Source organism: Mesoplodon bidens (assembly GCF_964165515.1).
Source record: "Mesoplodon bidens genome assembly, chromosome: 8".
Classification (NCBI taxonomy): Eukaryota; Metazoa; Chordata; class Mammalia; order Artiodactyla; family Ziphiidae; genus Mesoplodon; species Mesoplodon bidens.
Genome location: NC_138165.1, coordinates 1,292,556 through 1,304,702, shown reverse-complemented (window position 1 = coordinate 1,304,702; position 12,147 = coordinate 1,292,556). Strand labels below are relative to the sequence as shown.

Genomic DNA, 12,147 nt, shown 5'->3' with positions numbered 1-12,147 from the left:
ACAGTACAGCAGCTGTCAAAGAGACCACAGTTAACTCTGGATACGGCTGGGTTTTCATGTAAAAGTATTCTTTTGAAACATTACCCTTTCCAGTAAAAAAAAAAAAAAAAAAGGACTTCCCTGGTGGTCCAGTGGTAAAGAATCTGCCTTACAATGCAAGGGAAGTGGATCTGATCCCTAGTCAGGAAACTAAGATCCCACACGCTGTGGGACGACTAAGCCCTCATGCCGCAACGACTGAGCTCGCAAACCTCAACTAGAGCCCGCATGCTGCAAACTACAGAGCCCATGCACTCTGGAGCCCGCGCGCCACAACTACAGAGCCCACACACCCTGGAGTCTGTGCGTCACAACTAGAGAGAGAAAATCTGCAAGCCACAACTAGAGAGAAGCCCGCGGACAACGAAGAGCCTGCGAGCTGCAACGAAAGATCCTGCATGCCGCAACTAAGACCTGACGCAGCCAAAAATAAACTAATAAATAAAAAATCTTTTAAAAAATTTATATTTTCATATAAATCTTTCATATTGCCATTGCAATGCAGTCTAGTTTATCATATTTTTTTCCCGGTTTTTTTTTTTTTTTGCGGTACGCGGGCCTCTCACTGTTGTGGCCTCTCCCGTTGTGGAGCACAGGATCTGGACGCGCAGGCTCAGCGGCCATGGCTCATGGGCCCAGCTGCTCCGTGGCATGTGGGATCTTCCCGGACCGGGGCACGAACCCGTGTCCCCTGCATCGGCTGGCGGACTCTCAACCACCGCGCCACCAGGGAAGCCCCCTAGTTTATCATTCTGAGGCAGTCAGAACTTAACAAATGCTGCTAGAACAACTCAAAGGAAATTTAAGACTTGCCAATGAGGGAAATCCCTGGCGGTCCAGTGGTTAGAACTCCGGGCTTTCACTGCCAAGCTCATGAGTTCAATCCCTGGTGGGGGAACTAAGATTCCACAAGCCACATGGTGCAGCCAAAACAAAAAACAAAACAAAAAACCGAAACACTTGCCAATGAAAACCAGTGTCCTGGTGATATTTTAGAACATCAAGTTGAATGAGAGAATACAGACCTAACATTCCAGGAAAAGAAACAATGCTTCATAGTTATAAGCTTAGACAACAAATAAAGCTATGGAGGGACTTCCCTGGTGGTCCAGTGGTGGAGAATCTGCCTTCCAATGCCGGGGACACAGGGTCGGTCCCTGATTAGGGAACTAAGATCCCACATGCCATGGGGAAACCAAGCCCGCGTGCCGCAACTACTGAGCCTGTGTGCTCTGGAGCCCGCGTTCCACAAGTACAGAGCCCGTGTGCCTCAGCTAAGACCCAACGCAGCCAAATAAATAAATAAATAAATGTAAAGCTAAGGATAAACAGCCCCAAATCATCCCTTACATGCTTTCTCTTCATCGTCACTCTCAGAAAGCACAGCAGCTTTCCGCTTTGCTACTTTCTCCTCCGCCCCCTCCTTTTCTTCATCCTCATCACTGTCAATCTGGGGCCTTTTGGGTTCTTCCTCCTCACTGTCGGAACTGTTGAAGCGCTTCCTGTCTACATGGGCGTCTGAATGAAAGGGGTCAGCCTGCATTTCTGGGTCCTCTCTCTTATTCTCCCCGTCGCTGTCCTCCTCAGACTCCGGCTGCTGTCTGTGTCTGGGGGCAGCCTCAGCTTCTGAGTCGCTGGCAGGCCCCTTCTGAGGCTCCTCGCTCTCAGAGTCACTGGCTCGGGGCTTGGGAGGCTCCTCGTTTTCAGAGTCACTGGCTTGGTGCCTTGGCGGGTCCTCGCTTTCCGAATCGCTAATTCGGGGTTTGGGAAGCTCTTCATTTTCCGAGTCACTGGCTTGGTGCCTTGGGGGGTCCTCGCTTTCTGAATCGCTAATTCGGGGTTTGGGAAGCTCTTCAGTTTCCGAGTCGCTGGCTTGCTGCCTTGGCGGGTCCTCACTTTCAGAGTCACTAACTTGAGGCTTGGGAAGCTCCTCATTTTCCGAGTCGCTGGCTGGGTGTCTTGGGGGCCCCTCACTCTCAGAGTCACTGACTTGGGGTTTTAGAGCATCCTCTGTTTCCGAGTAACTGGCAGGACTTTTGGGGAGCTCTTCGACCTCTGAATCGCTGGCAGGGGGCTTCCTAACATCTTCGTTCTCGGAGTCGCTTGCGTGCCCGTTAAGCAGCTCCTCGTTTTCAGAGTCGCTCCCAGGTAACTTCCTGGGCTCCTCACTCTCAGAGCCGCTCCCATGGCAATTGGCGTCCTCGTTTTCAGAATCGCTCGCAGGAGGCTCTGCATGCCCTTCAAATTCAGAGTCGCTGTCCTTTTGCCTTTGAAGCTCCTCACTTTCAGAGTCACTGGCATTAAGATTTGAGGGGTCATCGTTCTCAGAGTCTGTCACATGATGTCTTTTGTTGAGGCCATCTTCTCGATCACTAGGTTCATTCTGAAAAATCAAGGGAGAAAAAATTAGGAAAGTGCAAAAAAAGCTTTTGTAGTAAAAATGTTAAAAATTTTCAACTTAAAAAAAAAAAAAGCAGGACTATGCATGCTTAGATGTAGAATTCTCATCCTATACGTATATAGAAACATCCCACTTTTAAAAAGGCCATTCATCTGTGAAATGGTAGCATGGTTTAGATCCCAAAATGAGGAACGATAACCTGCCTTCATGAATCTGTAAAGCATAGACCCCCAGATTACTCTCCGGTGCCTTATACTTTGAAAAGCTAGACTAAACAACAACAAAAAATAAACCTTAACTTTCTCATGTAATTCTCGCTCCTAAATATATTCCTTAAGTACATACAAGCAAACATGTACCCAAGTTCTCGCAAAAAAGGAACATTCTTGGGTTTTATAACGTTAAAGTTATTTTAAGGAAGAGAACTATAAAACTTTACTTTATTTAAAGGGCCAAATTATACTTAGGGCACATTCTCCCAGGTGAATCTGAACAAATAAGGAGACAACAGACGAGCAATAGAGCCAAGTACCACGTTAGGGTCTCTCTCCTGCTAGCGTACTCCTCACGAGAGTATTTTTCATGATAAGAAAGCTGAGGCTTAGAGCAGTCTTGGACATATATCTAGTAACCCTGGCACAAAAGTTTAAGCTTTAGGGAAAACACTGACTAATCTAGCTATGCTAACAAATAATGTTACATGAAGTAATCTGAAAACCCTAGGGTACAAATTTGATATTATAGCTATGTTTTTTAAATGCAGAGAAAAATATATAAAACTAAACACACCAAAATACTAATAACTAGAATGTGGGGAATTTTTTCCCTTCTAGAATAGTATCTGAACTTTCAGTAACATGGTTATTAATATTCTGGCTTAAAAAGTAAAGTATTTCTGTGTTTGAGTTTTCCCCCTTAAAAGTTTACTGAGCCAAATATTTTTCTTTAGAATAGATGACGGACATTTCCTGAACTTACCACAGATCAATTTTCAAGGAACAAAGAGCCTTTAATAAAGTATATGCCCACCATATCAGGCAATGAAATAATTAAGCAGTAAGAGAATATACAGTGACAAGATAAAAGGCATTAAAATATTTTCACAAAACCCACACTTTAACTTGCTTTGGGCTCATTTAAAGAAGATTAAGTATGTTGTGTCTACAACTTCAGAAAGAGTACAAAAAATTATAAAATAAGCTTATAAAATATGTTTGAGGGTTTTTTCCCCTCCATATTTCATTGCCATCTTGATAGCACAGAGTTCCAAAGACACAGTAACTGCTATACATATTCATTCAAGTATAACATATTCAGGAAACTTTCTAAAATAATAAGCTTTTCAAATTTCCCAAAGACATTTTTCTTCCATTATCACGGGACACTCACAGCATAGCACTGGATTTGTCAGTCATACATCCTACTACCCCAATGAAACTGGCATTTATCTATTAAATTAGGACAGGAGAAATAACATAGAACCTTTTGATACAGTACAAGATATAGTACTCTATATATTGCTAGAAGCTTACTCTTGGCCATACTTCATAATTTAATTCTTTTATATTTTAAAAGAATATAGATGAAAAAATTAACTATCCAGAATGTAAGCCCTAAGAAGGCAGGCATTTTTTAGTCTGTTTTCTTCACTGAGAAGGCACACTCAGTGCTTCAGAGCACAGAATGGTGTCTGGTATATACAAAATCACAGTAAATTCTTACTAAGTAAGTAATTACTTACTTACCTACTTACTTACTGTGTAAGAAAGTAATTACTTACTTAATTTTCTCATTTAATAAAAAGACTTAAATGAGAATAATTTAAAGTGAGGAATAATTAACTCAACAAGTATTTGTTTAATGACTACTACGTGCAAGGTGCTAGGAATCAAGGCTGAACATGTCTCAGTGCCTGACCTTAAGGAAATGTTGTCTAATGAGCCAGCCAAATATACCATAACAATACAGTATAACATGCACTGTTATGAAGGTATGTGTGACATTTTGAAAGCCTACAGGAAGGGATCTATATGAGACTAAGCTATAAAAGGTGTGTAGACAACAGGTATTCGGAATTAGTTTGTGATGACTGAATTAAGAAGTTAACTGCATTACTGAGGGCAGAAGACGAAACATACAGGTACCAGCAGAGGCAACTAAAGCAGGAGGCAAAAGGGGAAATTGTTAACTGGCTTTTGGAATGCTTTCCATGGCATACACATGACATAACTCTAACAACATGTTCATGTGTGACTCAGCTGCAAACAACAGAAATCATCTCAGGCTAGCTCCAGAAAAAAAGAACAATCTTTCCAGAATCAAAGTGGAATAAATGGCTAAAGGCTCAAGAAGGGTAGGAACCAAGGCAGCTCAGAGAGTTTAGAAAAGGAAACTCAAGGACCTTTCACTAGAGCTCTATCAATAACATGACTCAGCTCTCACTTTGCTAAATTTCAGTGTCCAGGATCTAAATTTTAAATTCCCAGGAGACATGATCTAACTGGCCACAGCAACAGAGGATGTCATTACTCTGTGACTCAATACCAGAGCCGGGGCACAGCACTGGGAGCCACTCCCAAAGAAAGGAGAGATACCATGAACTGAGTAGTCTACCCAAAACTTATCTGTTAACACTCTACCCTGGACTTCCCAACACATGGTGTATGCATTCCAAACAAGCAACCATTACAAGGACATTACATGTAATTCATGATTGTGAAACTTATGAATTCCCATCAATTTTTGAGGAGTTTCATAAAATCCTGAGTATCTATCCATTATGTGTGGCACAGTGGGGAAAACGTGGGAAATCACTGCAGTAAGAAAGTACTGGTCGACAAACTCAAGTTAAAGAAGGCAGTCAGGTGAAGACATCATAGGATTTGGGAAAAGAGTTAACCTTAAAAGTTATCAAAAAAAAAAAAAAAAAAAAGTTATCAAAACACTATTCAAAAATTTTAGACTGGTTTCAGCAATTAGTCTAAATTGCAAACTTAAAAAAAATCCAAAATACAGTTTTTAAAAAGTCAAATATGAGTACAACAAATCAATAGTAGAAGCTACCATTTAAATGCTATTTCTTAATAATATTTTTAAAAATCCCTAATTTTAACTGTCAGAGAAATTGAGCGCTCTAAGTGTCCTCAGAGGCTTTAGAAATGTCTATAATGCCTCACACTTCCCTCTTATGATTATTTATGTTGTAGTTATAAATAACTTCTGGTTACCCATAATGAATGATCTGATCGTTTATCTCAGCAATCAAACAGTAACACACTCTTTATGACCAGTGCCATAATATACATGCACAGAGATAATTAACATTTTAAAATTACAAAATAAATGATAAAACTGCTGTAAAGCAAACATCAATTTGTAAATTACAAAGTAGTATAAGAATGTCAAATAGGAGTCCTTGTAAAGAACCAAACAACTCAGGACACCTGTTTCCAGTAAAAGAAACTCAAAACTGTTGAACTTGCATTCTAACCTTCCATCATAAATTGGTAAAACATTCAAAACCAAGTCACACAGTAAATTCCATGAAGAAATATCTATAGGAGCATTTTCAAAAACATATTTTACTGGACCTTAGTTCCAGAAGATATATTTGAAATCCTCATCTTGGAGTTTGTCAATACATATCATCTTAAAAGCATAAGGAAGAATCTGGGAAATCCAGTTTTTACTACACAATGCTGTTAATCCAGGGTAGGTCCTGGAATGCTGCAAGGCTTTGACTCTGAGAAACTCCAGCTTTACAGCAAGCACACACACACACACATAGCAAAATCAAGATATATACCAGTGTCCTTTGTCAAAAGCTGGTTGATCTTACAATCAGTCAAAAACAGAAGCACTCCTGATGAGTACTAGAAAAAGAAAATGTCTACACAAAGCCTAAGAGTTTATAATGGGGACTTCCTCGGGGGTGCAGTGGTTAAGAATCCACCTGCCAATGCAGGGGCCACGCGTTCCATCCCTGGTCCCGGAAGATCCCATGTGCCACAGAGCAACTAAGCCCATGCATCACAACTACTAAGCCTGCGCTCTAGAGCCTGCGAGCCACAACCACTGAGCCCATGTGCCATAACTACTGAAGCCCACACGCCTAGAGCCAGTGCTCCGCAACGAGAAGCCCGCGCACTGCAACGAAGAGTAACCCCTGCTCGCCGCAACTAGAGAAAGCCCGTGTGCGGCAACGAAAAGCCAACGCAGCCATAAATAAATAAATAAATAAATAAATTCCCCCCCCAAATTTATAATGATGAAGCAAACTCCTGCCTACCTCTCCAGACTCATTTCTGCCCTCTCACCACCATCAACCCTATGTGCTGCAGCAGCAGTTCCCAAACTTTTGCATAAGAATAACTTGGAGAGCTTTGGAGGAAAACATACAGATTTTTGTGCTTCTCACCTCCAGATATTAATACAGTAAGTTTGGGGAAGAGGTCAAAGAATCTGCATTTTGACATCTAGTCCAAGTGACTCTAACTGCACATTATAATTTCACTGCAGACACATGGAACTACTAACTTCACTGTTACCTCCATGCTTTTACCTCACCTTGTCCTTTTCATACCTCAACACTAGGCAAAAACACCCCCTTCCTGAAGCCTCTTCCATCCTCCTCTCTAGGGAGAATGGACTCTGTGCAATATAATGTGACAGTTCCCAACGTGGACTTTAGTGTCAGTAAGACCTGGGGTCCAAACCCTAGCTCACAGCCACCTTCTACTGTGTAATCTAGGGAAATTTTCTTAACTTCTCAAAACCTCAATTCCTCAATATGACAGAGTCAGAAATAGATCTATAACTTAGAGGGCTGTTCAGAGGACCAAATGCATGTAACGCAGTTAGCATGTGCCTGTGAGCATTCAATACATGTTGTTAATCATTTGTAACAAAAATATCTTGTTAATTACAAAACATTCACCCTTCAAGACTCAACTCAAATACATCATCTATGAAGGCTGATCTGGTCAGTCATTCCTTCTTACATGTCCCCATAGCATCCTGTATCTCTACCTCACTGAAAGGTGATTTTTTACACATTTATCTTCATAATATGACTGAGTAAATGACCTTAAGATCAAAAAACTATCTTTTACCTTCAGTATACAGAAGATACTCAAATTAAATTCACTGAAATAAAACAAACCCACAAGACAATGCTTAACAAAAAAGAACCAAAGCAAAACAATGTTCTTCTCCTCAATTTGGTAGACTCAAAGACAAAGGCTGAAACCTAACACAAAAAAAGAAGTGTAGATGGAATCAAAAGAACTGGTAAGAAATAGGGTCAACAAGGACGGCAAAAGCCAACAAGAATCTTCTACGGGCTCTGATGTACTCCCCATAGGAATACTTTCCTTATACTAGCACAACGTCTCTGTGGAAAGATCCAAATGACCGCAGACTGCCATCCTTACTCAATTCAAAGTAAGGCTGGAGCTAACAGGGCTGTCACCAACTTCAATGACAGATGGATGGTTGTGCCCACTAGGCTTTGCCTACAGTCAGAAAACAAGGAGAAGCTATGCGCCATTTCCAAACAACCTCTTCCTCGATTGTCCCACATACTACTTTTTTCCTGTGAGACCCTCAGGAAGGGAACACTACTTTTCTATGCAGATGAAATCTACAAGCTGTATTTTTAAATGCTTATTACCTTCAATGTATTTCTGTGGAACAAAAACCAGCTGACCACAATCCACAACTAATTTCACACTGTTCAAACTTTTTTTTTTTTTTTTTTTGGCCGCACCTTGCAGCATGTGGGATCTTAGTTCTCAGAACAGGGATCGAACCCATGCCCTCTGCCCTGGAAGTGTGGCGTCTTAACCATTGGACCACCAGTGAAGTCCCCAAGAGAATATTCAAGTAAAACAACAAAAATTAGAACTGGCAACTAGTTATAATTAGGTCACATTCATGCTCAAATTGCTTTATTAAAAAATGTGTTTCCAGTGATGACTATTCAAAAACAGTTTTAAAAAAATCATTCCCCTTTTCCCTATCTGCCCTGCTGTCAACATTGTACGAAGATTCTGAGTTCTCAAAGTGCTCCACACAGAATAAATATACTTGAAAACTCCCCTGATATTCATATCCCTTTTAGAAACCTAACCCAAAAGATGTCAATAACCTAGAAACAAATAATTTAAATATGTAATCAACTTATTACTGCAATTACTTATATACAGATTTCTTTAAGAAACCAGGCCTAAACTTAAGAATATTATTTTTAAATTTCATTTCATGAGGTAAGTCTCTTTTGCTTAAAAACAGTGGGCCTCAACCTCATAAAGATTAACTCTTGACTAGCCCCCTAAGAAATAATCTGCCTAATTACTACAGAGGTTAATTGTAAAGTAATTAAAGGAAACCATATTATGTCCCCTCAAAATATGCCTCTGACATAAAAATTTTGATCTGAAGGCAATTAATAAGCAGTAAACACAAGAGTAGCTCTCTCTACCTTCCCCCCTTTTCCTTCAAAAGGCAGGATATTCCCATTACTGGAGACAGACTGTCATTACCCCAAAGACACCAGCAGAGGAATCAGCAAACAAACTTTACTACATTAGTTTCTTCCCATATATTTACCTTCGCAGTCTGTCATCCTTGGAAGCCTAGAACTGCTTTCCTTTGTCCTGTCATTTCTCCACAAAATTATTACTCTTTGTTGAAGATGCTATATAAACTAGAATTCTAGGCTACTGCTTTGAGTTACTCTCTGTTGAGTTTTCTCCTGCGTGATGTATGCTGCACAATGTTAACAAACTTGGTTTTTTTTCACTTGTTAATGTCTTTTTGTTAAAGAATTCCAGCTGAAAACCTAAGATGGGTAGGGGTAAAATTCTGCCTCCCCTACATAACATAACTGCTATTACAGTTTTCAGAGCTGTTACATAAGTTTTATTTAGCCCTCATAATAATTATTTTAACCCACTGTCAAGATGGTGGAGCTGAGGCTCAGAGATGAAATAATTTTTCTAGGACCTGACAGTCATTATGGTTATTAAGTGGCAAAGCCAATATATGAAACTACCCTTTGGCCATCACACTGCCTTTCACTCTAAAGAGCTGTGCAAATACAAAATTTTATCATCATCACCCAAGACAGATTTGCTATTATACCATCTAACCCACACTTAATTCTTCAGTATCATCTTCCATTAAGCTATCCCACTTTCCAGTCACAGTACTCATTCTTGAAATATAACAAGTCCTTCTCAATTCTAGGCCTTTGAACCTGAGGCTCTCTCCAGCTAGAATCATCACCAGCACCCCTAACCGGCTTCTCCATCTGGCGATAATGTCAGACTCGTTCCTCAGAGTCCACTCAGCCCACCTCCCATCCTCCCATGGCCCTTTGTATGTGCCCTTTCTGTAATTTTTAAATATATTTAAAATTATTTGATGCATGCTAGTAAAAATAGGTAACCATATAAAATGATGGGACAGTTATTCTAACTATTCTCCCTTTGACTTTAAATATTAATGTGCCAACACAGGAAAGTATAAAGAAAATTAAAATCACCTTTAGTAACAACCCAAGGACCACCATCGTTTCTAATTTTTACAAGGAATTTCTTCCCAATCTTTTCTTTGTGTGAATTTACTTTAAAAAAGTAAACAGGGGGCTTCCCTGGTGGCGCAGTGGTTGAGAGTCCACCTGCCGATGCAGGGGACGAGGGTTCGTGCCCCGGTCCGGGAAGATCCCACATACCGCAGAGCGGCTAAGCCCGTGAGCCATGGCCGCTGGGCCTGCGCGTCCGGAGCCTGTGCTCTGCAACGGGAGAGGCCACAACAGTGAGAGGCCCGCGTACCGGAAAAAAAAAAAAAAAAAAGTAAACAGGGATCTAGAATCACAATTAATTTAATGGCCATAACACACTGAATTCTCCCATGTCACAAAATATTCTTTGAAAACAATTTTAATGGACGCGTTGCCATTCTTACAAATGTTCTATTTATATTTTAATCACTAGTTTTTTATATTGTTGGATACTTCTTGTTTCCTTTCTTATGCTTTCTACTCGTCATTTGTCCATTTCAGTGTTCTCAGCCTAAGGGTAGCTCTGGGTTCTCCCCTAAGGGGGCATTTGTGAATGCGAGGGACCATTTTTGGTTGGCAACGACTAGAGAGGATATGTCACTACCATTTTATTTAATGTTTGGGAACCAAGAAACTAAATGTCCTGCAATATACAGGCCTGCCTCCAAATGCCAACAGCTGGCTTACAGAGCCACCTGTTTAGGAAAGCAGCACTGGGCTGCTCTCCATGCAGAGGAGGCCACAGACAGGACCCACCCACACACAGGCAGGAGGCCCAGTGAGATGCAAGAGCCAAATGGCCTAACAGAGACTGTGGTAATAGACAAGTAAAGCATCCTGGGGTCTTCTGGAATGTGAATTGGGGAATATGGAGAGGTTTGACCAATTATTAGAAGAGAGAAAAACGAAGCCAGATGAGGGCTTCTGGTATGAAAAGGAAAAGCTCTGCTGACCCACTCTCCAGCGAAACTGGTTAAAAGTAGTTAAAAACAACTATTCAAAGCCCCTGGAAATGGTCCTAAAGACAAAGTGTGAATAAAGAAACATCCATCCAAGAAGATCTACAAAAATTTGGTAAGAGAAGCAAAAGTATCTGGTATCTGAACCAAGACCACTCCTCACTTTCAACTTCACAGCTCAGGCAGAAAGACTACTCCAGGCTGCTGCAGCCAAAGACAAAGGGCACCCTTTCCCTCTAGCTTCCAGGGGCAGGTGTCCTCCCAGGAAGAGCCCGATGTCAGCATTTCTCATTCTGCCTCCAGCTACCTGCTGCTGAAGGTAAGTTCCAGGCAAATGTAGTTGCAAGTGGGGGCTCCCATCTTCCGCCCAGCACTCAGTCACAGTAAGAAGGCTCTGCTTTGGGCACAGCACACTGACAATACTGGGGCCCTGATCACCCTTGCCCCAATTTGCGTGACAGTGGTTCCATGCCAAGAGAGGCCAGCCAGGAGCACCTCCGGCTGCTATCAAATCCCTGCTGCACACTGAGAGCTCGGCTTCTAGAACTGGGGTGTCACTCAGAAAGAAACCTGCCGTCACCCTCTCCCCACCCCCTACCCCAAACTCCAGAGCCCCGGCTCAGAGATTTTGCTTGGGGAAAAAGCAGGCAGTAAAGTAGATAGCTTCTAATTTTCCCCCAAAGAAACCAACTTCATTTGTAACCAAGCTTGGCGATGTTCAGGCTAAGGCACTTTCACTAACACTGGAAACTGGTGGAAGGCACTTAGAAGGAGATTCAAAATACAGGATAAACTGTAGGCCAGCTAGTTTGCAGGAAATAACCAGGTAATAATACAGCTGGGAGGAGCCATCCTGAGGTCAGAACAAAGCAAACACAGACCTCAGAAATTATTCCTTCAAAGGAGCCAGAATTTGATTAGATTAACTTGCTGAGCAATTTATGCCACAGGGCATTGCCCGAAATAACAGAGCCATCAGTGGAGTTTTAACAGCTGACTGTGGCCAGAGAAAGAGCAAAAAGAGCCCTACTAATACCACTGTCATCCCAGGTGACTGTGAGCATGTCCCAAACTGCACATCTCTGAGGATGCAAAACCAGAGATTTAAAACTGCGGGCGAGGAAACAGTCTTCACTAAAATCATCCAGCTAGTCACTAAATAATTACTCTAAAATGTCCAGTTT

General features: G+C 41.5%; 1 protein-coding gene across 8 annotated transcripts in view; it reads right to left on the bottom strand.

The window, feature by feature from the left end:
• The window catches only part of IWS1 (interacts with SUPT6H, CTD assembly factor 1), a 64,930-nt gene that overhangs the window by 42,126 nt on the left and 10,657 nt on the right, over positions 1 to 12,147 (bottom strand). For all 8 annotated transcript variants that reach the window (XR_014016561.1, XM_081243206.1, XM_081243209.1 and 5 more), the window contains exon 3: positions 1,390 to 2,422. Coding sequence is in view for 7 of the 8 variants with exons in the window: in XM_081243206.1 (XP_081099332.1) it covers positions 1,390 to 2,422 (1,033 nt within the window). In the remaining variant the exon portion in view is untranslated. The remainder of the gene's footprint in view (positions 1 to 1,389; positions 2,423 to 12,147) is intronic.